Below are 27,795 nucleotides of genomic sequence, written 5' to 3'. Positions count from 1 at the left end.
ATTCTCATGTGTGTTTAGACAAAGTAGTAGATGCTTGGACTTAATTTTTACAACCCTTACTAACCAAGTGCTCTAAGATTCAGGGATTTCCTAGTTAGTCATCACCTGATGCTATCTGGTTAATTAACGAAGCCAGAACTGAAATGCATTATCTGTACTTCCATGACTGTCTTCTTGAGAACTCCCAATATGTCTCCTGTGGACATACAAGTCTTCCCCTTTCCCAAATCCCTGTAGTGGGCATGGGAATAGTTTGAAAAAGTTGGTGACCACTCATCCCTGAATTCCTACGATGACCCTGGTTTCAAGTACTCTATTCTATATGTCATTTCTTTGAACCTTTTGCATAGTTCAGAAATCCCAGTGTCTCATCATCTGGACTCTCTCTCTCCAGTCCTGGAAATGGGCAAAATCATCTATCTGTGCATCTCTTCCTAACAGAGGTTTGACTACATATTTACAAGCCACTGTCTGAGGGTCTGCTTTCTAACCAGCCTGCAACCATGGGCTGATGTGATACTCCCCTTTGGGACACTGATTGGTCTTGGCACACCCTTAACTACTGGGATCCACAAAAGAATAAAGTAGGCATCTTGCACAACCTCAAAGACCCCCTTATAGTCAAAGCAATCTTGAAATAGAAGAACAAAGCTGGAAGCACCAATGTTCTGACTTCAAACTATATTTTAAATCTATAGTAATCAAGCCAGTATAGTGGCATAAAAGCAAACACATAGATCAAGAGGACCAAAAATAAAGCCCAGAAACCATCCCATGCATAGGTGGTCACTTAATTTTCAACAGAGGAGGGACGCCTGGGTGGCTAGTGGTTGAGCGTTTGCCTTCAGCCCAGGGTATGATCCTGGGGTCCTGGGATCGAGTCCCACGTTGGGCTCCCTGCATGGAGCCTGCTTCTCCCTCTGCCTGTGTCTCTGCCTCTCTGTGTGTGTGTGTCTCTCATGAATAAATAAATAAAATATTTTAAAAAGAATTTTCAACAGAGGAATCAAGAATATACAACAGAGGGATCCCTGGATGGCGCAGCGGTTTAGTGCCTGCCTTTGGCCCAGGATGCGATCCTGGAGTCCCGGGATCGAGTCCCACGTCAGGCTCCCGGCATGGAGCCTGCTTCTCCCTCCTCCTGTGTCTCTGCCTCTCTCTGTCTCTCTCTCTCTCTATCTATCATAAATAAATAAATCTTAAAAAAAAAAGAATATACAACAGAGAAAGGTTAGTCTCTTCAATCAGTGGTGTTGGGAAAACTGGACAGCCACACACAAAAGAATGAAACTAGACCACTAACCGACACCATACATAAAAACTCAAACTGGATTAAACATTATGGTCTTGAACAAATGACCTTGAACATGAGACCTGAAACCATAAAACTCTTAGAAGAAAATATAGGGAGCAAGCTCCTCAATATCAGTCCTGGCAATGATTTTTTGGATTTGACACTGAGAGCAAAGAGGACAAAAGCAAAAATAAACAAGGGAGACTACATCAAACAAAAAAGCTTCTGCCCAGCAAAAGGAATCATTAACAAATGAAAAGGCAACTTATGAAAAAAAAAGAAAAGGCAACTTATGGAATGGAAGCAAACCACACATCTGATGAGGGTTAACACCCAAAACATACAAGGTACTCCTACAACTCAACAGCAAAAAGCCAAATAACACAACTTTAAAAATGGGCAAAGGACCCAAATAGATATTTTTCCAGGGAAGACATACACATGGCCAATAGGTACATGAAAAGACTGTCAATATCACTAATCAGGGAGATGCAAATCAAAACCACAGAAATGTCACTTCATATCCGCTAGGTTATATATTATCAAAAAGATAAGAGAAATGCTGGCAAGAATGTGGAGAAAATGGAACACTTATGCACTGTAGGTAGGAATGTACACTGGTGCAGCCACTATGAAAAACAGTGTAGAGGTTTCTCAAGAAATTAAAAATAGAACTACCATATGATCTAGCAATCCCACTTCGGGGTATATATGCAAAGGAAAATAAATCACTATCTGGAAGAGATACCTTTACTCCCATGTTCACTGCAACATTATTAATAATAGCCAAGGTAAGAAAACAACCTAGGTGCTCTTCAACAAATGAATGAATAAAGAAAATGTCACACACACACACACACACACACACGCTGGAATATTATTCAGCCTCAAAAAAGAAAGGAGGCAGAGAGGATTATGCTGAGTGAAATAAGCCAGACAAAGACAAATACTGCATGATATCACTCATCTGTGAAATCTAAAAAAAAAAAAAAGAGAGAGAGAGAGAGAAAGTTGAACTCATAGAAACAGAGGAGAATGGTAGAATGGTGGTTGCCAGGGGCTGAGGGGTGGGAGAAATAAAAGAGGTTGTTAAAAGGGTACAAGCTTGGGCAGCCCGTGTGGCTCAACGGTTTAGCGCCGCCTTCAGCCCAGGGCATGATCCTGGAGACCCAGGATCGAGTCCCATGTCAGGCTCCCTGCATGGAGCCTGCTTCTCCCTCTGCTTGTGTCTCTGTCTCTGTCTCTCATGAATAAATAAATAAAATCTTTTAAAAAAGGGGGTACAAGCTTTCATTTATAAGATGACTAATGTCAAGGGATCCAAAGTATAACTTATACAGTAGTAGAAGTATACGATAGAGCTGATAATTCCATATTATATAATTAAAATTCACCAGAGAGTAGAATGCAATTGTTCTTACCAAAAAAGAATATAAAGGGGAAAAAAAAGTAAATATGTGAAGTGAAGGATGTGTTAGTAAACTGGAGGGTGGGAAGTCTTTCACAATGTATATGTTTATCTAGTCATCACATTGTACACCTTAAATATATTACAATTTGATTTTTCAGTTATACTTCAGTAAAGCTGAAATTAAATAAATGAATGAAATAATAATCTCACTTCATGTTAATGTATAACATTTTTAATGAAAAAGAGCTTTGTTTTTTGGAACATTAATTAGTGAGAAAGGTGATGTTGCTTTACATGTTTGCAAATCTCTTTAATATCTGGCTTAATAGAAGACAACTTAGACTTACATATCTGCTCCTGCATTCTCAAGTTGGCCAGCCATGTTTTTGAACTATATGAAAATGCAATCTCACATAATTATGTGGCTTGAAAACAAAAACTTTGCAGACTCCATGTGAGGATCTCAGGGACCTCCCACCCCAGGGTTCTTTGAATACACTTTGAGAACCACAGACTAGAGATGCTCTTTACCCTAACTACTTCAGCGTGTGTTTCCTAAGAAAAATAACATTTAAAAATTTAATCTCAGGTTAATTATCAAAATTGGGAAATTTAACATTGACATATACTAATACCTAATGTTCAGTCTGTATTCAAGTTCCTCCAATTGTCCCAATAATGTCCTCTTTACTTATTTCCCTGCAGATCAAGATCCAATCTAGAATCACATACTGCTTCTGGTTGTATATCTCCTTATTCTCTTTTAATCTGGAATGGATTTTCAGCCTTTATTTTTCATGACCTTGATATTTTGGCGGAGTATAGGCCAATTATTTTGTATGATGTCCCTCAATATGGACTTTTCTGACATTTCCTCATCATCAGATTCAGGTTGAACATTTTGACAGGAATACCATAGAAGTGATGTGAAAAGCGAGAGGTGATTCTTCTCAATGCCTCAGATGAGGAGGCACTTGGTATTGAATTATCCCAATGTTGGTGATGTTAACTTCAAGCAGGGGTTAAAGGTTAGGACTCTCCACTGTATAGTTACTATTTTTATGATTCGTAAGTGATTTGTGGGAAGATTCCTTGAGATTCTCAATATCCTGATTTGCCTCAAACTTTCACGGACAGCTTTAGCATCCATTGTTGATGTTTGCCTTTATCAATTATTACCTAATGTTTTCTAACTCAATTCATTCCTTCTCCATTCATAAATTGGCATTGTACTATAAAGAAATGTTTTTCTTCCCCCTCATTTACCCATTCACCTACTGATTCATTCATTCATGCATTCATTTATACTATTTTGGACTCGTGGATTCTTATTTTATTCAGTGGGGTTTTTTTATAATAAATTTATTTTTTATTGGTGTTCAATTTGTATTCAATGGATTATATAATTTTTTACTACCATTTTTTGTTTTGACTTCCAAATTGTCAAATTTCCAGCTGGCTTCTAGACATTTGGATTTATCCCCATTGTTCTTTCTGGCATAAACAGATGTCTCATGTTCATCATGTACTTTTCCTGCCCCAGCCATCCTCCAATGAGCCCTGGTTCTTTTTTTAGTAAGGAATGGTATTTAGAAACCAGAACTTAGATATTAAGTGTGCTCATTGGAACTGAGGTTCAGACTTTGCTTCTAGAAGTTTTCACTGTACAAAGCTGACAAATGTATGTATGTGTGTATATATGTATATTTGTTCATATATGTATATATTATATATATTGTATGTTCTGATACCTCTGATCGTATGGTTCTAATCCAACTCATGGAATTCTTTCCAGCCTTCCTCTATTTCATATTTTTTATTCCCTTCCCCAACAGTGAGATCTGACTCTCAACATCATGTATATATTTACTCGTTTACTTATTCCTACAATACACAGAAAATTGCTGTACTCATATAACTGTGAAAAACACATTCTAAGTAGAGTTTAAGTTTTGCATTTTTGCCTTAAACTGAGGGTATATGGTCAAAGTACTGTGTTCAAGTTACATGGGTTAGTTTTCTTTTTCTTCCTTCAGTATGGTTATGTCATTCACTGGAAATATTGATTAGTTTCATTCGTTTCTCTTTTTAGGATTTGCTTCATTGTTGTTGATTTCCTAGTGTCTGGACCCTTAACTAAGTATTGTTGCAACTCTCATTCAGTGCAGGCCCAGGTAGCGTGGGGCTTCTGGACACAGTTCTATGTTTTTATCCTAATCCCATAATAATATATATTTTCATCCTGATTTACACTTCTGGGACACTTCCCAACTACCTTTTGAACACTTAGCAGCTGCAAATGTTCTTCCTTCCTTCCAAACTTGTCCTGCTCCTGGCCTTTGTGGTGCTGTTCCTCCACGTAGACCACCCCTCATCTGCTCTCTCAAACATTGGGCCATTTCAGGCCCAGGTGAAGGCCCACTCCTCCAAGCTGTCAGGATGGTAGGCTGGGCCAAAGGAGGTCATCTCCAGATTGCCAAGTATCACCCAGAAGGGTTCTCGTTGTAGCGGGTGCCCTTCTGCTCCTGCCTCAGCTTCCTTGAGGGAAGACCTGGAGTCAGTTCCTGTGTCCACTGAACCAAGTCTTCCTACTCAGTGGAGCCTGTGGGGAGCAGGTCCCTCTCCCAAGGGGAGAGCCCTGGGATCACAATGTACAGCAAAGCACCTTAGTTTCTCTGTGAAGAGTCCCTCCTAGAGGGCCATAGGCAGTGGGCTTTGGCACATGAGGAATGAGGGCTTAGATCTGGGGCCAAACTCCCTCTCCTACAAGTCTAGATACTTCAGTTGTCTCTGGCTCTTGGCAGCCCCCTTCCCTACCCAGGGACTCATTTTCTCTTGCTTCTCTCCGCTGGGCCTTAACATGGAGAGTTCAATCCAGAAGAGGGAAATTTAAAATTGAATGTCAAATATCATTATCTCATGGCTCAACAGAATAGCCCCATTACCAGGGTCCCATGGTAAGAACAAGCCCTCTTGTTTCTTCGCCACTACCTTCAACTCTAGGACTTTGGTCAAGGTCTCAAGGATTCAAGGCCTCACTCTGCCTGGGCTGTGAGGCATGCAGACCTCCACGCTGCCAGCTGCCACCTGGGGCCCATGAGGTTTGGGAAGTCCAGTTTGGGCATTGAGCGTCTTGCCACTGAAAGATCCTGCCCGGTGAATGGGCAGTGCCTCTGGTCCCTGCCAACACACACTCTCCTTAGATCTCTAGCCCCGGGATGGACGCTCTGACCTTCCTGTCGGGCGGCCCTGGCCTGAAACTGTTGCAGAGAGTGGCAGATGCTGCTGAGTCCTAGCGTTCCGGGCAGTCTGTTTCCACTTGGGGACAGTGAGTGCAAATTTAGCTCTTGTTACCAGGACACACCTCACTCTGTGTGCACTTCTAATGAGGCAGCACATACACGCACGCACACACACAAGCTGTTAAACTGTGGACACGCTGCAGCTTTCCAGTGAGAGAGGATTTCAAGGGTGTATTTTTATAAGGAAAAAATGACATAAGCATCCCTCTTTGTTATTTAAATTTCATGAAAATCAACTATAGATGGTGTGTAATTGAGCACAAAATAGGTCCTAGAATATATTCTGGAATAACGGGAGCTCTTTTATCGGGTTATATATGAAGAAAAAAAAGTCAAAGAAAAGCAAAATCTCCGTGCAAAATAATGAACTATTTGAAGAAAAAAGCGAGAGACTGGGGATCAGGCACGGCTGGGAGGGTATTCAAGGGGCTGGTTTTGAGAAGTCGCTTGGGAGTGGGGGTTAGAGACGGTGTGGGTTGTGGTCATTATTGGTTGACTCCGGCACAGAAGCAGGCTGTAAACAGACTTCGACCAGACACCAGAGCCGGGCAAGTGAAAGGCTGAGAGCTGCTCAAGGTGGGCCAGGTGACCCAGGTCCCAGATGGGGAAAGAAGGGTTTGCAAAAGACGCATCTGCTGGACCTTCCCCCGCCACCCCCCAACTACTCTCTGGACTCTGTGTCCGGTGGCCCCTAGACACAGTGTGCTGCTGGGGCCAAGCAGCCAGGGGACAAACAGAGCTGGCCTGGGGTATGTGGTCAGGAGCTAGCCTGACTCAGGAAGAGGCACTGGCCAGCTCTGCATGGATATGCTCAATAACAAGCCCCATCGCCATCACTGACAAAGAGGGACCAGGCCTAGTGGCCCCCAGATACCCCACTCCCCATCACAGTGGCACATCTTCTCATCTGCCACTCAGCCTGAGTACATCTGGACCTGAGACTGTCCTTCCCTGAACCTCCGGAGTCCTATGTGCCTAGCAGAAAAGATAGTGTCTCCAGAAAGGCTTGCTGTGAGGATAATACAGGATAGAGGGCCTAGTACAGTGCCGGTCACAGGAGATGTGCTGAATGTAGGATACTATGTCCTCTTCTATTGACCAAGGCCCTCCACTCTCTCCCTTCTGTTCTGCTTCCCTCTGCAGGCTGCTGCCCCAACTGCCCGGCAGCTCATACTCTTTTCCTTTTTTTTTTTTTTTAATTTTTTTTTATTGGAGTTCAATTTGCCAACATATAGCATAACACCCAGTGCTCATCCTGCCAAGTGACCCCCTCAGTACCCATCATCCAGTCACCCCAATCACCTGCCCACCTTCCCTTCCACTACCCTTGTTCATTTCCCAGAGTTAGGTGTCTCTCATGTTTTGCTCAGACTCTTTTCAAGGCCAGGAGCAGCTCAAAGCCCTAGGGGCACAGCAGCTTCAGAGAAGGTGCCCAGAACGCCACAGTGAAACTCTAAGGAGCCAAAAAGCTCCCAGGAAATGATCACACTGCTGTTATTGGCATTGCTGGTGCTACTGCCATGCCACACAGCCTCCAGAACGTCCTCATCTACGCCGACTGTGCAGATGAGCACCGACTGTGTGCCTGGTGGTACCTGGTCCCAAATAGTCCCTCAGGCACAGCCCATGAGAACACTAACTCCAGCCTTCTCCCCCAGATGGTGCAAGGCCACTTAGCCCAGGAATTCAATGTTCCCTGGACTCTCAAGTTCCTGCCCAGGACTCTACTCTCCTGGTCGTGGTCACCCTGAGGTAATATGGCCTTTTCTGTCCTCCTCATTGGACCATGAACGCTGAACACTGAGCACACAGCACAGGCCCTGATACTCAGCAGGTGTCACATAAGTGTCAGTTAAAAGAATAGGGGCACTTGGGTGGTTCAGCGGTTGAGCGCCTGCCTTTGGCCCAGGGCATGATCCTAGGGTCCCCGGATTGAGTCCCTCGTTGGGCTCCCTGCATGGAGCCTGCTTCTCCCTCTGCCTGTGTCTCTGCCTCTCTCTGTGTGTGTGTATCTCATGAATAAATAAAATCTTAGAAGAAGCAGAAGAAGCAGAAGAAGGAGGGGGAGGGGGAGGGGGAGGAGAAGAGTGAAGAGGCAGCTCGTCCTCCTAAGGCTGGCGACCCTGGTTGACTCTGGGACCCGCAGGGGGGACCTGGGACCTGCAGCCTGGGGCGCGGCCTAGCTGACCACAGAGCGGGGAGCGGGGTCCGAGCGCCATCTACAGGCAGCTTCTCAGCCTGGCAGGAAGCCCCTGACCCGGCGGGGGACCCCGGCACCTGCAGGGCCGCCCCAAGGCTGTGATATCAAGCGCGATTCTGGGCGCTCCTCCCGAGCCCACCTACAAACACGCCACCTCACCGTCACTAGCTGGTGTGGTCGCCTCATTGAGTAAAGACAAGCAAGGCCCGGGAGTGAGTAGGAAGTCCTAGATTGCATTGAGAATATCCCGAAGGGCTTCTCTTCCACCAGCCTCTCCAGGCCAGGAGTTGCCAAGAAGCCCTCCTCCGTGGAAGGCCGACTACTGGCGCTGCAGCACTGAGGCAAGGGCCTGCTCCCTGGGAGACCAGCAGGCTTTGGGGTCAGACCCACCCAGCTCTGCTAACTTACTAGCTGTGGGACCAGGGGATGGGACTTACTTTCTCTGTGCCTCGCTCTCCCCACCTTAAAAAAGAAGCTCCATGATCATAGGGTTACTGCGAAGAAGAAAATCAAATCTGTAACCCAGATGCCCAGATACCCATTGTTCCCAAGGGTCAGGCTTCTCTTTCTTGCCCAAATAGCACAAGAGACCCAGCTTTTGCCCTCCTTGGTCGTAGGATGGTCAGCTTTTTATCGGGTTCCCGGCCCCAGTGTTTCTGGGGGGTCTGCAGGTTGAATTTGCCTTTCCCTTGAATCCTGGCTGCTGCTGTTTCTTTGTTCCCCTTCCTGACTCACACTCCTCCCTCTCCTTTCTCTGGTGACTTCTTGCCACCTTGTAACAAATTTGCCCAGGTCCTGCCACTGCCCGGACCTCATTACTCCAAATGTGGCCAGGGGTGCTCCCCCAAGGCTCCCCCAAACCCAAAAGGACTAGACTTGCCTGAAAGAATATTAACCACAGAGCATGCTGGAAACTCCCTAACTACCTCCTAGGAGTGATCAGGCTCAAAGTCCTAAAGCCAGCCTGGCCTCAGGCTCCTCTTGACCCACTCTCTCTGGAACCCCTGGCTAGCACCTCCTCCATGAGGGAGAGCCCGGTCATGCTGTGCTCTCCCAGTGCCAGAAACATCTGGCTTTCTGAGTCCCTGAGAGGAGAATTGCTTCCTTTTTATTCCTGCAAGCAAAACGGCCAGAGACACAGCTCTATCCTGAACGAAGACTACCTTTCACATGATTATACAAAACTCTCAAGATTTTTATTTTGTTGCCTGGAAGCTCTCCATCCCAAAAAAGCATCTTGGCCTTTCTATATAAAACCAAATGTCCCATTGGTTATTTTTCCCCCTTTTCAGAAAACAAAGCAATAGCTTGCTCTCAAAGTTGTCTCCTGTAGAAACTGAAAATCAAACAACAGTTAACATTTATTTATTTCGTGTTTCCTAGTCTGAGACTCTGCTGTAAGCCCTTTGCCTGTTTTAGCTCTTTAAATCTTCACAAGAATGCTGGAAGGTGATCATCATTTTGGCTCCATTTTGTAGAGGAGGGAAAGGAGAGAATACAGCTCTGCTGACACTTTTCAACCCAGTAATACTGATTTCAGACTTCTGGCTTCCAGAACAGCATGGGCTCAGAGTCGGTGCTCTGTTGTAAAAGCCCTAATAAGTGAGTGTCCCCACCCACCTGTTGATGGTTGAATCCTCAGGGCCAAACCCAGTGCCCAACATATAGCAGGTCCTCAATCACTATGTGTTAAATCACTGAATGAAAGAAACTTCACCTAAACCAAACTCTCAGAAAAATTAATGAGATAGAAAAAAAAAAAATGAAGGAGGCAAGCATTGACCAAAGGACAGACATTATGAGCAGAGTAGATAGTGAGGCAGAGGAACACCACTGGGGATTGTGTAGGCACCCAATAGCATGATCTCGAAATTGATAAAGCAAAATTTGACTAAATTAAAAGGATCAAGAAGGGAAAGGTATGAGAATATAAGCATGGTAGGAGATTATATTGTTCCTCTCAAAAATGGATGGGTCAAATGGCAAATGAAAAAGATGGTAGACTTGAATGTCACTATTAGAAGCTGGGTCTGATAAATGAATGAATGGAGATGAAAGGCTGAAATCAGGCCAAGGTTTAGAGAGGGGAGGAGAGGCTGCAGGGCTGCTTGGGAGCTGAGGATGACACCGGGCCAGGAATCAAAACAAAGCGGGGAGGGGAGCAGAATGCAAGAGGCAAGGAGCACACTTTGGAGAGAGAAGTGGTGGGGGTCTGAGCATCTCAGTCGTTGACTGTGTTCACAGCCTGCTCTACGGATGATGAGCTCTGTGACTTTAGGCAATGAGGGAGCCTCTCCAAACCTCAATTTCTTCCTCCATAAAATGGGGATGACAGATTGACATAATATAGTCATCAAGAGGGTTAAATGAGACAATGAATATAGAGGACTTAGCATGTAGTAAACCCTCAGTAAGTGGCAGCACTTCATAGCATTTGAGACTGGGATGAAGTACATAGGCAGGTGGAAAGGTGGCTTTGCCTGCTCTGAGGGCAAAACAGGGGATGGGGGCTTGAAGGCCTGCACCCAGCCAGCAGTCAGTTTCTCTCCACGGTTTTCCCTGAGAGCATCCCCCCATTTCCTGCCTGGACTCCTGGGGAGACCCAGTGAAGCTCCCCTCCACTCCCAAGGGCTGGTCTTGCTTTCCTGAGGGGTCTCATCTAGCCCCCAGAGCATCTTTATCAGGAGGCAGGGTGTGGGGTAGTTAAGGTCACAGACTTTTTTTTTTTTATGATAGTCACACACAGAGAGAGAGAGAGAGAGAGAGAGAGAGACACAGGCAGAGGGAGAAGCAGGCTCCATGCACCGGGAGCCCAACGTGGGATTTGATCCCGGGTCTCCAGGATCGTGCCCTGGGCCACAGGCAGGCGCTAAACCGCTGCGCCACCCAGGGATCCCAGGTCACAGACTTTAAAGACATCATATGGACTATTGGTATGACATCAGGTGAGTGACTTAACTCCTGTTCTTAAGTCTTCTCCATTGGTAAAATGAGGACAATTGTGGCCCCTGCTTTATAGGCCTATTGAAGAAATCAAATTAATCAGTGTGTGTCAAGTGCTCCCAGCATTTCTGCCACATAGCATCACAGGTGTCTGAAAGTTAGGACAGCCCTCCTAGGGCTCCACGAGGGAATTCAATCAACCCCCCCCTCCCCAGCCCAGTAAATCACCATAACCATTTTGCTGATACAGCTGCGTGTTTGCAAAATTTAAATAAGAGCCCTGACAGTCATTCCAGTGATGACAGAAAATACCAGAAATGAATGAAACATTGTGTTCTTGATTTTTAAAAATGCTGGCATTGGGGGAAAAAATTCAGTTCATACCAAAACATCCTACAGGCCCTTGAACTTGTGGAGTACAAGATGAAAGGGAGGGGAGGGGAGGTGGGCAAGATGCAGCTCTGCTCACTCACATCTCTCAGGCACCTCTCCAACCACATGAAGACAGACTGAGTTAATGCCACCAAGAGGGACAGGAAGTGGACTCTGAAGAGATGAGGTAGGGGGAGTTCTGGCCCTGACAGAGTCTGGGTCTGCTAAGGTCCCAGTGAGCCTTCCCCACTGAACAACCTGCCCTCCAGACATAACGGCAGGAATCCAGTGATCTTGCTTCTTGCTATTTACTCTAAGTTGAAAACATGTCCGCACAAAAACCTGCTCATGGAGGTCCCTAGCAGCTTTACTCATAATTGCCAAAACTGGAAGCAACCAAGATGCTTGAGTGGATGAGTGGATAAATAAGCTGTGGTCCATTTGGGTAATGGAATGTTGCTCAGCAGTGATAGGACCTGAGCTATCAAGCCATGAGAAAACATAGAGGAACCTTAAATGCATATTACTAAGTGAAAGAAGCCAATCAGAAAAGCTGCCTACCATGTGATTCCAACCATATGACATTCTGGAAAAGGCAAAACTAGACAGTAAGAAGATGCTTGGTTGCCAGGGTTTGCAGGGGACAGAGACATAAACTGGCAGAGCACAGAGAAGTCTTAGGGCAGTGAAACTATTCTATATACTATAATGGTGATACCTGCCGTCATACATTTGTCCAAAACCATAGGATGTGCAACACCAAGAGTGGACCCTATGTGAACTGTGGGCTTTGAGTGATAATATGTCAGTGCACGTTTAGAGATGATAATCCGTTTACCACTCCGGTGCAGGATGTTGATAGTGGAGGAAGCTGTGTGTCGGGGTAAGGCAGGCGGTATGTGGGAACTCTGAACTTTCTGCTTAATTTTGCTGTGAACCTAAAACTATTCTAAAAGTTTAAGTCCAGGGCACCTGGGTGGCTCAGTGGTTGAGCATCTGCCTTTGCCTCAGTGCATGATCCTGGGGTCTCGGGCTCCCCACAGGGAGTCTACTTCTCCCTCTGCTTATGTCTCTGCCTCTCTTTGTGTGTCTCTCATGAATAAATGAATAAATAAATCTTAAAAAAAAATTCAAGTCCATGAAACAAATACACACAGGCAAGAGGCCTTTGGAAAACACAAAAGTTGCCCAACAGTGCCCCCTAGCACCCACAAACTATAAACTTTCTTAGAGTTGGGCGTGTAGGTTAAGTATCCAAGAGGAAAAGGCTGGGGGAAGTCTTGCTTCTGTGAGCCATGCTCACCCATAATCTGTGCATAAGGGGGTTAGAGGAATGGGGGAGGGAGGGACGGAAAGGCAGGTTGGGGCTGGCATTTGCCAAGCCAGGGCCCCGGTATGTTAGCCAGGTTCCCAGGTTTCCAGGCAGGTCAGATCCTGGCTCGTACTAAACACTCACAAAGGCCTGCCAAGGTGGAACGGACAGCCCCTGGGCTTTATTTAAAGGTGTTGGAGGCATCCCATGGTCTACAGCAAGCCCGTCAGCACTGAGGTTTGCCTCTGAATGGCTGAACCACAGTGGTCCTGGGCCTCAAGTGGAAACCCGGGTCTTTGTGCTGAGGGGCCCAGAGGGGAGTATGTGCCCCTCCCAGGGATGGGTCTGCCGGTAGCCGGCAGAGGCCAACACCGATGGCGTGGATGCTCTGAGTCAATGGCCACCAAACAGAAAGAGCCGTGTACTAGGCCACTGGGTGACAACTTCACCAGGCCTCGTTGGTGATTTACGCTTCATGAGGTGACACGGTCCCAGGGAGCCTCTGGAAAACCACTTGGAGAGAGAGCTCTGTTGGCAGGATTTCTCATTTTCTCATCACTTTTCCATTTTCATGATATAGTGCCCCCCTGGGGCCAAGGGAAAGGGAACATGCTTTTTATATTATATTAGTGGCCATGTGGAAAAGACATATTTCCCACAACATTCGGTTCAGAACGAAGACGCACATTTGCAAAGCATATGTGAAAAATGTCATGCGTGAAGGGTATGAAATATCTGTTGTCATGGCTGGGGCTAGTTTTGTGAAATATCATAGGACAGGGAGAATAATTTTAAGAGTGAGAAGCCCCTGGGGAGAACGTGAGCTGCTGGTCTTAAGGACACCTTCACAAAGCAAGGCACCAGACAGTGCTTAGGAAGGAGGAGGGCATGGCGAGGCTGTATATTCCTGTTTGCTTGTACCTGCATAAAGAATATCTGGAGGTGTGTACAGGCCACTCATTACAGCAGTTACCTGACGGGAGTCTGAGACAGACTTTTCAACTCAGCCTCCATTTATCTTTTCAAAAACTGTGTGAACTCTGCGAATCCACTGCTTTTTCAAAACATTACATGAAAACAAGACAAACAAAAAGCCTTTCACTTTGTGAGCCTGCATCTCAGAACAGAACTAGAACATTTGGAGAAATATTGCATATTTCGTCTGGAAAAAAAATGTCTCAGAACCTAAACCTCCTCCCTCTCACCGTGAACCTGAGCAAGACCTCTGGGTTTGGAACTATCCAGATTTTACAGCTGGATGCTGCAGCCCCTTTCTCTGATGGTCCCAGGGGCACTGACTGCATGTGCTTTATGAGAGGCCGTGGTTGGACCCTCATAAATAGGACATTCAACAGGACAGCAGAGACAGGAAAACAAGCTAAGTGACAAAGGCCAACATGTCACATCAACCAGCCTTGAGGGCTTTGACAGGGTCAAGGGAGAGAATTGGAGGGGCAGAGCCGGGAGGAGCTGTGAGCCATGATGAGAGCAGTACCCCAAGAGCTTATGCGGAGGGCTGAGGAAGTAGCAGCCTTCTCCTTCTCTTGCAGTTCTCCTGACATCCGGCTCTTTCAAACTTCTAAGTGAGCTTTTGCTTGTGCGCAGCACCCTCTTGGGACATCTGATCCTCCTTATTAACTTCGCCAACTCCTGCTGTTTCTCCAAGACCCATTCTTGGCATCATCCGCTTAAGGAAGCCCTCCTTATACCCTCCAGGCTGGTCTTGGACCTTGTTGGAACTCCAACAAGGGAAGGTCTTCATGCTTCCCTTCTGGGTCTCCCTGGCTGGAACTTGTCTGAGGGTCTGTCTCCTGCGCTAACCTGGGTCTCCATGAGGTGGGGGTTGTCTCCTGTGCTTGGCTAGTGCGAAGCCCACCCAAGGCTGGGTGCAGAGGAGGCCGGTTCACCCTGGGCCCAGCCTCTTCCTTGGGAAGAGGTCCAGAATCCCCACTTGGAAACACAAACAATCTGGAACTTGGCTCTGGAGCCATGCCATGGTCAGGGTCCTAAAGCGAGCAAGTCTGCTAAGCTTCTGTTCTGTTCTGTTCTGTTTGTAGAGACAGCTTTTAGTCCCTATGGGCAAAGAGCACATGTACACATGGGGGTGGTCCAGGAGCTCCAAAGTCTGGGGAGACTACTGCCAAGGCCCCCACTCTTTGGAAGTTTCCATGGTCTCATTTTTTTTTTGGTCCCAGATTGAAATGCAGGTCATGTGGGATCTATCACCTACTCCGGGGTGGGTTTTCTGAATGTCACTGGTTTTGAAATTCCAATAGGTATTAAACTGGTAAAGGAGAATTAAAAGCAGACAATTTAATTTTGCAAAACAAATCCGCAGAAATTGCTAGAGGCCCTTTCCTTTGTTTTGACAAAATCAAGCCAGATTGCACTACCCATGGTGATGGCAGCTTCCTGAGGTGGCATCTGAGGCTCACAGCTTCAGAGCTGGGCCGGGTTATTTTTCTTGGTCCCAGAAGCCTCCATGATATAGCATTCTTCCCAGGAAATCTGAGTCCTCCTCCAGCTCACGATGACTATTCCAAAAGTGGGAGGTGACTTGAGGTGTTAGAGGTGGTAGGGGCAAGTGGACACCCAGTGTGGGCAGCACAGGGCCCTTGAATTCCCACTTCTGGTGGCAGTCCACACAGTAGGGATCAATTTTTCTTGTGGGTATTGGCCGACAGTTGAAAGAATCAACCTTCTAGGAAGAGTTTTAAATTATGACCAAATGGAAAAGTTTTGCAATGCTTTGAACCTCTAGGCTTAGTGTGTCTACTGTACTGAGGGCTCAGAATTTGGCTCATGGGCTCTGAATCTGGGGCCCAAACCCATAAAAACTAGTGCACAGTGGAGGCTGTCTGGCTACAGCTTTGTTTAGAAACTCATGGTAACAAAATCATAGCACTAACACTAACCCTTGCCCTTAAAATCTGTGACGCCAGGAAAATCAGGAAAGAACAGAGAGCAAGGGCATAGGATCCAGTTTACAGGCAGGAAATGATGGACTCGGGTGCCTGGCAACTCACAGCCTGGATGATTCATCGATCTTCCCACTAACACCTCCATGAGATTCATATTGTCAGGAAAAATCCTGTACTGCTGACAGTGTGCTGTGTTATTTCAAAGGAGGAGTATTTCTACTCAATGATATAAAGATGAGAACACAGAACTAACAAAAACTCCAAGGTCAGTTTGAGTGCTTTTTGTTTTGTGTTATCAAGGTATATAAACGTTGTGGTATTTTATTCCACCTGATATGGTCAAATATGGTACATTGTCCCCATTAATCAGAAATCTTATCTTTAAATAACTCTTTGTAGGAAAACCAAATTCACAAGAATTTGGACCCTGACCTTAGATGGTATACGAAAACTATCTCAAAATGGATTAAAGACCTAAATGTAAGACCTAAAACTCCACGACTCTTAGAGGAAAAGCATTCTGATACTGGATTTTGCAATAATGATTTAGGCATGACACTAAAAACACAGGCAAGAGGTAAGAATAGGTACACTGGATTACATCAAAATTTAAAACCCTGCATCAAAGGATCAGTCAACAGAGAGAAAAGGCAACCTCATGGAATGGGAGAGAGTATTTGTAAATCCTCTAGCTAATGAGGGGTTAGTATCCAGAATATGTAAAGAATGCCTACAACTGGACACCTGGGCAGCTCAGGGGTTGAGCATCTGCCTTCAGCTCAGGGCATGACCCCAGGGTCCTGGGATCAAATCCCAATCCCATATCAGGCACCTTGCATGGAGCCTGCTTCTCCCTCTGCCTCTGTCTCTGCCTCTCTCTCTGTGTCTCTCACAATTAAATAAATAAAATATTTTTAAAAAGAATACCTACAGCTTAATAACAGGAAAACAACTCAACTTAAAAATGGGCAAAAGACTTAATAGACATTTTTTTTAGAGAAGATATACAAATGGTCAACAGCACATGAAAAGATATTCAACTTCACTCATTATCAGGGAAATGCAAATCAAAACCACAAGGATATTATCACCTCACATTCATTAGGATGGCTACTGTTAAAAAAATCAGAAAATGACAAATGTTGGCAACCAACGATATGGAGAAATCGGAATCTTGTGTGTTGTTGGGGAAGGGTGTACAATGGTACAGCCACTATGGCCACTATAGTGGTTGCTCAAAATATTAAACAAAAACTTACCATACAACCCAGCAAGTCCACTTCTGAGAATATATCCAAAGAAACTGAAAACGAGGGATCAAATAGATATTTCTCCAGCATATTCACAGTAGCATTATTCACAATAGCCAGAAGGTGGAAGGAAGAAACGCAAGTGTCCATTGACAGAATGAATAAACAAAATGTGGTATATACAATGGAGTATTGTTCAGCCTTTAAAAGGAATGACATTCGGATACCTACTACAACATGGATGAACTCTGTTAAGGGAAATAAACCAGTGACCAAAGGACAAATACTGTCTGACTCCACTTAACGAGGCATCTAGAATAGTCATAGAAACAAGTAGAATGGTGGTTGCCAGGGGCTGAAAAGAAGGGGATGTGGGGGAGGCTTTTCATTGGTTTAGAGAATTTCAGTTCTGCAAGATGAAAAGGTTCTGAGATTACTTGCACAACAATGTGAATATACTTAACACGATGAACTGTGCATTTAACATGATTAAAATGGTAAATTTTATATATTGTACGTTTTACCACAATTTAAAGACAGATAACTATTTGCAGAGGGAGAGCTGTTTTCTTCTCCCTCCTGTTGCTATCAGATCTGAACAGAGTATTTCTAGGCACCAGGAACCACCTAAATTCCCACACAGAGGTTTTTTTCATGGCATGTTAAAAGTCTGCCTTTGAAGACACGCTAATTTCAAAATACACTTTATTCCTTAACGTTAGTTAAAAGTATTTATGCTAGGCTTTTACCTCACTTAATTAAAAACAAAAAGCCCATGTTTGATGTGTGTTATGCTGTGTTTGAGGCTGTCTTTGCTAGCCAGATGCATCCTCTAAATAAGAGCAAGCTGTGTTTCTTCCATTCGGGTTCTTTTTTTTTTTTTTTTTTTAGATTTTTATAATTTATTTATTCATGAGAGACAGAGAGAGAGAGAGAGGCAGAGACACAGGCAGAGGGAGAAGCAGGCTCCCTACAGGGAGCCCGACCCAGGAGTCCATCTCAGGATCCCAGGATCACAACCTGAGCCAAAGGCGAATGCTCAACCACTGAGCCACCCAGGTGCCCCCATACAGTTCTTGACTGAAACAGAAAGCAGCCACAGGCAAATCTTTCTGATCAAACATAAGTTGCCCCCTCTTAAAGTTTAAATGAAGATGATGGCTAGAGGGCACACATGATAATCTCCATTCTCTAGATGAGGACACTGAGTCCCAGAAAGGAAGGGAAAAGAAAGGAAGGGAAGGGGAAGGGGAAGGAGAAGGGAGAAGGGGGGAAGGGAGGGGAGGGGGGGGGAAGGGAAGGTGACTTGCCCCTGAGTGTGTCCACAGCAAAGCCAAGGCTGGCTCCCAATCAGGGCTCCCTTCCTGCCCTTTGGCCCTCTGCTGCTCTGGATGCTGTGAGGTGAAGGTGGAGGGAGCGAAGGCTGGCCAAGACCCAGGCCACCGCCTCCTTCCCCTAGTGACCCAAGGGATGGCCGTTTAGCTCAATGGAGAAAAAGGTCAAAAGTACAAGATAACTTCTGGGCTTACTAGTGCCAGCTCTGTGTGGCCTGACCATCTTATCCAACGGTAAGATCCAAGAAAGACTCAGAATACCCAGGCACTCGACCCCAGGCCTGCCTCAGGCATTGGTCAGGGCTCCAGGACTTAGCCCCTAAGTAAATCCTTATTATCGGGTTTAGCAATAAGTAAAATCAACATATATTAAGCATTTAGCACAATTATGAAATTAGGCTTAGCAGTGACCCCTGGAGTAGAGAGGGAGTGTGGGCCGGAATGGCTGCAGCTCCTGAGCTGCTGCTTCTCACCATTTCCCTCTCCTCTGAAGATGGAGGCCTCCCTGCCTCGAGTGGCCAGCCCAGCCTCCATGTGGAGGCCCAGGCAGCACTCTGGGTGGAGAGCAAGTGGCCAGGGCACCCCTGAGAGCTACTTGCTTCCCACTGGGGCTCGGGCCAGGAGACTAGTAGAGCTGGCCAAACCCTGCAAGATCACTCGGAGAGGACTCCCTAAATGGTTAACCTGTCAGACCCACCATTACCTTGCAGTTATCATTTTATTAGCCCAGAGCTTGGGGGAGGGGGGGGCAAAGTCATTTGCAGAAACTGGGTACTGACTCCCACCTTCCTCCACAGGCATCGTCTCAGATCCCCCAGTGCAGGGTCAGCAGAAGCTCCCCTCCTCCAGGAGGCCTTCCCTGGAGTCCCCTTCCCTGGCAGGTTAGACTCCCCTCCTGGCATACATGGTTCTGTGAGTCCCTCCTCGCAGCACCCACCTCGATGAGTTACAGGTGTTCTTTTTCCTACCTGAGAGCTCAGTCAGCAGCAGTCATGACGGTGGGAATGACCTACCACGTGTACGCTATGTGCAGAGTACCAGTCACTACACACACAGTACTCTATCCGCATTTCCCCTGCCATGTGCACACGGGGTCCTGGGCTGTGCCCGCGGCCTGCCTTTCCTCTGTCGGATTCCCACTCCCCGGGCGGGCGGCAGTGTCACTCCAGTTTCCGGTCAGGAAGCCTGGCTCCTCATCCCTGCTGTGCTGGGCGCCAAGTCCGTGCTCTCGAGCAGGCCCCAACCCTTAGGAGCCCGTCTGCCCCGCAGCCGTCCTGCAAGCGCTGCTCCGCAGGCCTCGGGCTGGGCTTCCTGCTCTATCTCCGCCCTCAGGGAGTTGTCCTCTGGCGCCCTTTGCTGCGGATTCACCTTGGGCCACTGCAGGGCGTTTCGAGTGGGAGAAGCAAGGGCTGTCTCCCCTTGCCACCGGGCCTCCCTCATGCCCTCCTCCCCAGCGGCCCCATGAATGACGCCTCCACCCTCTCACCACCCTCCCGCTCCCCCTGGGGAGCAGGCCGCTGGTTCCACGGGTGCCGCCACCTGGTGGTCACGGGCCACCACGACCCAGGGGGTGGCTGCACACAGGCTTGGCTGGCTGGAAGCTGGCCCGCCTCTCCGCAGAGCGCACTGCCAGCCGGCCAGCTGGAGCACACCTGCAGAAGGCAGGCCATCTGGACTCCAGAGAATGACGCCTACGAGGCTCTGCAGCTCCGCGATTAGGCCCCAGGGCGCCGCCGAGGGGGTGCGAGTCCTAGTTCTGCTGCGTGTCACATTCGAGACCTTGGGCTGGCCGACTGATCCCTGTGAGCCTCAGCTTCCTTGTCTGTCTGTGAAGAGGCAGCCTTGTCCTCCTGTGTTGGGGCCCTAACCTGCAGGGTCTTCCTAGAGCACCCCTTTAACTTCATTATCATCAAAAAAGGAATTTATGTTAAATTCATGCAAATGAGGCATTCAACTCCACATTCTGTTCCTGTTAAGCGAGAGGTGGTGCCTTCTGAGAATTCGAGAATTCGGAAGCCCCTCTCACCAGAGCTGTCTCAGGCTCCTCTGCTGTTAGGGGTGCTACCCCAAGCGGCTCTCGTGCACCAGTTTCCTACCCCGTTTTTGGCACTTGGTGCGCATCACATTTAGCCATCACACAACAACCAACTATCCCGATTTCACAGGTAGGAATCAGGTTCAGAGAGGCTGAGTTACTGGTTTGTGGTCATGCACTTGCTGTAAGAAGGAACCAAGCCTCACGCCAGACTCTGTCTGACACCAGAATCCTCACCTGCCCACCATCATAGAAAGCTCTGGAAGCTGTTCTGGCCCTGCATTCTCCAAGCAGCACATGACAGGGACATTTGTTTACTGATGGACACTCCTCAGGGTCCCAACACCAACTAGGGAAGGCCCTTCCAGCTCAGGGGGCCAGGAAGAGTGAAACTGGCACCCCAACTCCTGCTGCTCTCGTTCTCCCCTCAGGGGACTGCCAGCCAGGGACTGGCAGGACTTTGGCAGGACTTCCAGGTCACTTTCAGAAGCTGCAGATGGAGCAGGACTTCCTCGTCCTGGACCCTGGCTGTTTCAGTTCTCTTTTCCTGGGAACTGATCTGAACCAGTTTACTGAGGGCACTGAAATCATGAACGTATCTCTTCTGCCCACCTCCTCTCCCATGCCAGGGCTGGGAGCATGGACATGGCCCAGCTCTCAATGAAACATGATTGCAGGGTGCAGTGGTGACGCAGTGTCCCATCTCCAAGGGAGGAAAACTAAGGTCCAAAGAGGGGCTGGGACTCACCCAAGGTCACATGCCAGGCTTCTGCCTGTGGCCCACTATCTTGGGTTCCCAACAGGGATGCTGAAATCTTGTGTGGATCCCGATGGGAACAGGCCTCCCCCACATACCTGGCCCAGCCCTGTGCATGCTGGGGCTTAGACACACAGTGGAGAAGACGGACTACGGGGAGGCAGCCTGAGGCTGACGCTTGGTTCCCTCCAGGGGCACACACACGTCTCGGCTCTGGGGAGCTGGTTTCCTGGGGGGAACCCCAGATGTGGTGTCACACTGGCTGGGACACATAGGGATACTTGACTGTTTCCAGATTTTCCTGTTGTCCTTCTTAGTTACTAAGCAGCCAACTAGAGTCTGAATGCTCAGAAGAGAGAAAGCGGGCTAGGCGCTGAGGAGTGCCTAGAGGGGCTGAGCCCCCAGGGTGTGGCCTGCTGAGATCTCTGTGGCTACAAGGGTCACCCATGAGGAGTGGGTAGGCAGCGGGTCTGGGACAGTGAGGGAGATTGGGGTACCTACATGCTGTGCCACCTATATATCCTCCAAGAGTCCCCAGGATAGTCTGGGTTTGATGGAAAAGAGAGAAAGGATTGTAAGCTAATTTGTTCTGGCGCCTTGGGCCTGGCACTGCCCCTCTTAGGGCCTCGACTGCCCCCTCTATAAGATGGGCACATGTCTCTTGCCAGCTCTGTGAATGCAGTGAGGACAGTATGAACACTGATGGACGATGCAGACTTGTGCCACATGAAGGGTTAGCACCATGGTGACCCTGGGTCACTTTCAGGGTGGTGAGGGCCCACAGTTCTGGGCAAGCATCCATCTTGGTCTCTCCAAGGCTGCCCTGGAAGGCCAGCAGAGCCCAGGAAGGGTGGATAGAAAAGATGGCCTTTCTGCTGTCTTGGAAGAGAGGCTGCCCACTGTGAGCAGCCATTACTCCCATCCCCTGAGGCCCTGCCCTTTCTGACACACTCAATGGCCTGCTCTGTTGCCCACTCACAGCTCCCTTGGTCACTCCTGGTCCAGCCAGAATGCTGTCCTCACAGTCTCCCATGTATGTGGGTTGCCCTCATTGGCTCTCTATTCAAAAAGCTTCTAGTTTCTAATAGGCCTGGGATTCCTTCACCCCACCCTGTGGGCAGGGGAGAAGAGGAACTCTAGATCAGCTGGCAGCTACCAGCTACCAGCCACCAGACACTGCTCTCAAGGACCCTGGGGACCGGCTACAGACATGGGCAGCACTGAAACCCAGCAGGGAACCTCCCTCCTCCAACCAGGGGCCTCTGCTAGTAAGGATCCCAGGCTGAGGTTTCTCAACCTCTCAGCTTTGGGGTTGCACTTCTGCAATGGGAAATTGTACTTCCATTTTCTTTCCTAAAGGGAAAAAGAGAACAAGAAAACCAATGAATGGTGTGACACATCACATCCCTGCACCGCAGCCGTGACTGCCAACCCCAGACGCACCCCGGCCCAGACCCACTTGCCCCTGAGAGCTCACAGCTGGAGTAGCAGATGCAGGTGTGCCCCTGGCACACCCCTGGCAAGGTAGGTGAAGGTTGGGGGGACCTCTACCCTGCCACAGCCAGGGTAGAGGGCCTGGTGGGACGAGGAGAAGGAACCCTGCAGGCTCTCCACCAGGCACCCGTCTCAGTATCTTCCTATCGTCTCACCTCAGAAACATCCCTGGGAGGGCTGCTTTCTGCTTCCCAGAAAAACTGGGGGGGGGGGGCGTCCTCCAGACATGAGAGGGCCTTGTCAGGGGCTCTGCCCTGGTGGGGGATTTCTGTCAGCGCTGGGATGCTCAGTGGAGCAGAGAGTGACAGCTCATGAGCAGCAGAGAACATTTATTTCTGGAGGATTCTCTCAAGGTCCCTGTGGCATGGGGTCAGGCCCTAGAAGTGAACTCTGAGTTTCTGGCCAGGCTTGAGGACCTGGATACCCGCTCAGCTGTCCCAGGCCCAGTTCACCTTTCGTACCTCGGGAGGAGATGGGATGTGGGATGGAGACACATGTATGTCTGTGCTTTAGGGAAGTGGGGGGTCCTGAGGGGTCTGCCCCTCACTGTCAGAGTGGAAGGTCCTCACCATGAGCCTACTTAACCCAAAAGGTAGAAGGGGCAGAGGGCCTAGGACTCAGACTGCCTGTGACAAGACAAGGCTCTTATTTGCAGCATCCCAACACCTGATTTCACAGGATTTTCATGTGTGTGAGCATCTCCTCATTTAGCCATTTGGCAAATATGCCCCCAGACAGATATTGTGGCCAGGCCTCATTTGCACAGGGCAGTGGGACACAGGGCAGCTCAGACCACAGCCTGCCCCAGGGGCCTCAGAGATAGCAAGAGGAGCAGAGCTCAGGGAAGACAAGACAAGGACCCACATAACTCTGATGTGTAATGAGAAGATGAGCTGAATGGGGGGTGTCCAGAGGAGATTGGAGGCCAGAGAGAAGAAGAGAGCTTCATAGAAGAGGCCACATTTGAACTAGTTCTTTAAAGATGAGCTGTATTTGGGCAGAGTTTGGATGGAAGATGCATTCTTAGCAGAGACAATACTGCAGGCCAAAGCCTGGTGCTGGGAAAGTACACAATTAGTTATTCAAATCCATGCATCTCTTGGTTCCCACTGAAGGAGATGGCAGGTTCTGGACCATATGGGGTTGGGGGATGTGCCAGAGAGTTTATATTCCTCAAATCCATGCAGGAGCAAAGCCAGCTATTGTAAGTAGCCTTACTGCACATGCCCATGAGATTTCTAAAAGACAAATTACCAGAGGTGAAATTACTGGGACAAAGGATGTGTGCTTTTCACACTGTGGCAGCCTTGTTACGAGGCCCTGCAGAGCCTCTGTCAGTTCTTGAGGCTCTCCACCTTCTTCAGCAGGATCTGTCTCCTGCCCATCTAGTGAGACATCCATGTCCAAAATGTACTTGGTATAGTGCCAGGCCCATAGAAGCACTCAGAACATGCTAGCTGGTTTTGTTCTTTCTCTGGTCCCCCAGGAGCCAGCTGGGCTTCCCCAGTCTGTCTGTCCATAACCCCTGCTGCTAGAAGCACCTCTCTCCTCTACCAGCTGGGTGTTTTAGAGACCAAGGGCTTGTTCTCCTGTTGCTTGGGCTCATTCCCAGCAGTTGATCAGGGCCTGGCCCAGAGGAGGGCCTAGCAGGGGTTTTTGTGTGTGACTGTTGGATACGAGGAAGGTGTATCCTGTCTGCCTGCCCTTCCCTTCCCACGAAGCAGGGCCAGATTGTCTCCAAATGACAGTAGGCCACCAAAACCACACCATGCAGGCTGGAATGCCTTATACCTTGCAAAGACAAGGACGGGCATACTTATATTACAGAAAAGAAAGCTAAAGCTCAGAGCGGATGAGTGTTAAGTCCTACTCACAGAGCATCTAGAGATGAAGCTGAGGCTACACCCAGTGGGGCTGACCTTCCACACCAACTCTGGCCTTGGCGCCATCCCAACTTGGACAGAATGACCATCCCCACCCTCCGTGCTCTGCTGGACGTGGTTTAGAGCCCCTGAGCTGGGCAAGCATGTCTAGCTCAGGGAGTCACAGCGGTGTCCGGCTCCAACCACGTGTCTCTTGTTCCAGCGTTCCCAGGCTCCCGGCCATGGAGAGGGCCCTCACAGTCCTGCATGTGAGCCTGCATCACCCCACACGGGACCTGGACGCCTTTGCCAAAGTCCCGGCGCAGCTGCAGCATGACACCAGCCCTCTGCTGGTGGGGCGGGGCCCGGATGCCCACCTCCGGCTGCTGCTCCCCCACCTCTCCCGCCGGCACCTGTCGCTGGAGCCCTACCGGGAGGAGGGCAGCGCCCTGCTGACCTTCTGCCTAAAGGCCCTAAGCCGCAAGGGCTGCGTGTGGGTCAATGGGCTGACTCTGAGGTTCCTGGAGCAGGTTCCCCTGAGCGTGGTCAACAGGGTCGCCTTCTCCGGCATCCAGATGGTGGTCCGTGTAGAGGGAGGCACCTCCCTGGAGGCTTTTGCCTGCTGCTTCCATCTCAGCCCTTCGCCCCTGATTCACAGGCCCCAGGCTGAGGAGACTGATGAATGGGAAAGCACCTCCCAGGAGCAGCCTCCTCCACGCCCACGGCTGCAGGCTCCAGAGCACCCGGGGCTCCACCGCCCTTCCCTGGCAAGCCCCGAAGGAGGAACAGAAACACAGCTCCAGAAGGAGCCCTCGGACAGGGTACCCTGCTAGTCCCCTCAGCTGCCCAGAGCAAGCCTTGCCTGTCATAGGACTTCAACCCTTGAAGCGACACTGGGCGAGGTTGACAAGCAAGACCTGACCGGTCATGATGAACTGATTTTGCAAACATGAACAGCCTGGGGTGGGGGAGCAGCGTCCCCAGTTACAGCTATGCAAGGTAATGGGAACTTCATATACTTTTAGAGGCCCTGAGGGGTCTGAGAGCCTCCTCAAGCCTCTCCCCACATTTCCCTCCTCTCGTCTGCCTAGGAGTTACTTTATGTTGCTAATTTCGTGAGCTGCTTAAGAGCTGGAGTTTGAGGTTGCGAGAGGAATGTATGGACACATGTAACAATTACGTTTGTGGTAGCTCGGGGTTACCTTGGGCTTTCAAATACCCACAGGCACTTGGGGCTTAGGGAAGCCTGTGTTTAATAAACTGCAAGTATTTCATTAAGCTGGCATACCCAATAGGATTCCCCGATCCCCAGATGGGCTGCATGCACGCCACGTTGTCACGCAGAGGCGGGGGCGGGAAACACAGAAGAGGTGTAAGAGGAAATTGGAAAGGTGGGGGCTCACATTTCTGGAAAGGATCCGGGCAGAGCTCAGGGTCTCCTGGCGGTGGGGAGCTGGGGGCTGGGCCTGCCTGGAAATTCATCATCAGGGTCATCCTAACGTTCCCTCACTGTGTCATTTCTGGATCAAAGTCTTGGCTGATAAGAGGGCAAAGTCTTCCGGGAAAGGTGGCTTCCCAGAGCAGTGGGCTCATTCAGGGCTCATTCAGGGCTCATGAGAGGGTGGGGAGGGAGGTTGTGATAGAATTCAGCTCAGCAGTTATTTTACTCAAAGTGGGTCATGTACCTATGAGGGTGGGCTTTCAAAAATAAGGGACAAGTAGTGAGCCAGGCAGGCCAAGGGTGGGACAATTTTATCAATGAACAGGGGAGCTGGGCATAGGCAGCCCCTGTCTATGTCATCCTAGGAGCAGTGGGGGTTTGGAAGTGCCATTTAGAAACAATGTTCACTGTGTAAAGAAGGAAGGGACCCACAAATTCAGGTTGTCGTCATCATCCCAGACTGTGCTATAGAATATCTGAGACACTGAGGCCATGATGCCGCCTACTGGCTGGCTCACATCTTCAGGCCTAGAACAACGTCCAACAAGGCTTTCAACACTACTTCCCACCCAAGAAGAAAAGCCCCTTTGCACCCAAGGCGGGCTGCAAGGAGATTCAGCTGCACTGCAAGGTCCTCCCTGAGCATCCCCCTCCTTGGGGGAAGATAGCAGTGGGGAGGACCCAGGCCTCTTCTAGCCTGGGAGGCTTCCTTTCTAATAGGGAATAATGCAAGTGCACTCATATCACAGCCACAAGGCACAGGAGGGCAAGGGCTGTGAGGAAAGGGGGCCATCCAATATTGTGAATGGCCCTGGGGGAGGTCCCCAAGTGGTCCTTCACTCAGTCATTCAACAAACTTTCACCAGATGCAATGCAAAGCCCTGAGAATCTGCAGTGAATGAGGCTGACAAAGTCTCTGCCCTCAGAGAGCGTGTGCAGGCTCATGAAGACACCTGTTGAGGAGCAAATCACTTCATCATTTGATCACCACTGTTATTGCTGCTAAAAATATTGTGTTTTCTCTCTCTTCAAGCTGGGGTTAACATTAGCTGTACCATTAAGTGGCCATGTCTGATGAGCGCTTACTGTGTGCTCAGGACTCTGCTAGGTGCTATGTGCCCTGCCCAGCTGAATCCTAAAAACACTAAGATAGATGATGGTATTAATACATTGCACAGATGAGGAAATTGAGACTTAGAAAGGGTATCTTGCCCAAAATTCATGCCACTCACTAGCCCTGTGATCTTGGGCAAGTGACTTAGCCTGCTCTTGTCTCCATTTATCCCTCAGAAAAGGCATAAGATAATAGTACCCATCCATGGTGGTGTTATTATGGTCATAGGAGGTGGCATATGTAAAGCTCGGAGAGAAGCATCTATCACACAGTTAGATACCTACCACTGTAAGACCTGAGAGAGGGAACATAACAAGTCCATATCCACGGGCTCACCTAGGATGCATATATGGAGCTAGAGAAGGTTGGAAGCCTGGTAAACTGGCTACAGAGCCCAAGAGCTCATCTGCACTCTGTGACCACCTGATAAAGGATTTTGTCTTTGCTGTAGACCTGGCAGGCAGTCAGGGGGAGGCTTTGCTTGCCTCCAGAAGGCTCAATATTCAGAGTTTGTAGGATATGAGACACCTTGATGTCAAGACTGGCAAGCAGAAGAAGCCATGTGCTAGGTGGTTTCATGAAGCCCACCATTTTGAAAGCACCTTTAAATTTCATACACAGATTCTAAATGCAGCGATGATCCCTCCAGAGACCAAAATGTTCCCAAGACTATGCTAGGGAGCAGCAGTGTACCTGTAGAAAGGGGAACACACAGGGGAGACTGCATCTGACCTTCAAAGGCAGAAGAGAGGA

At 48.6% G+C, this 27,795-nt stretch overlaps 1 protein-coding gene across 2 annotated transcripts; it reads left to right on the top strand.

Moving 5' to 3' along the window:
• Positions 1–22,251: 22,251 nt before the first annotated feature.
• On the top strand, positions 22,252–25,765 carry TIFAB (TIFA inhibitor). Of its 2 annotated transcripts, XM_077911743.1 has the most exons (3): positions 22,252–22,399; positions 22,491–22,655; positions 24,711–25,765. In XM_077911743.1, the coding sequence occupies exon 3, from the start codon at positions 24,730–24,732 to the stop codon at positions 25,318–25,320; it is 591 nt and encodes a 196-aa protein (XP_077767869.1). In that variant the 5' UTR covers positions 22,252–22,399; positions 22,491–22,655; positions 24,711–24,729; the 3' UTR covers positions 25,321–25,765. The 2 variants fall into 2 exon arrangements, with proteins under 2 accessions (XP_077767869.1, XP_077767870.1); XM_077911744.1 differs by having other exon boundaries at positions 22,252–22,655.
• The last annotated feature ends 2,030 nt before the right edge of the window (positions 25,766–27,795 follow it).

Source organism: Canis aureus, chromosome 10, assembly GCF_053574225.1.
Source record: "Canis aureus isolate CA01 chromosome 10, VMU_Caureus_v.1.0, whole genome shotgun sequence".
Taxonomy (NCBI): domain Eukaryota; kingdom Metazoa; phylum Chordata; class Mammalia; order Carnivora; family Canidae; genus Canis; species Canis aureus.
Note: the sequence above shows the minus strand (reverse complement) of the source record. Positions and strands in the feature narration are given on the sequence as shown.

Excerpts from the sequence above, each read along its gene's own strand:
- TIFAB (XM_077911743.1), top strand. The coding sequence starts at position 24,730 with ATGGAGAGGGCCCTCACAGTCCTGCATGTGAGCCTGCATCACCCCACA.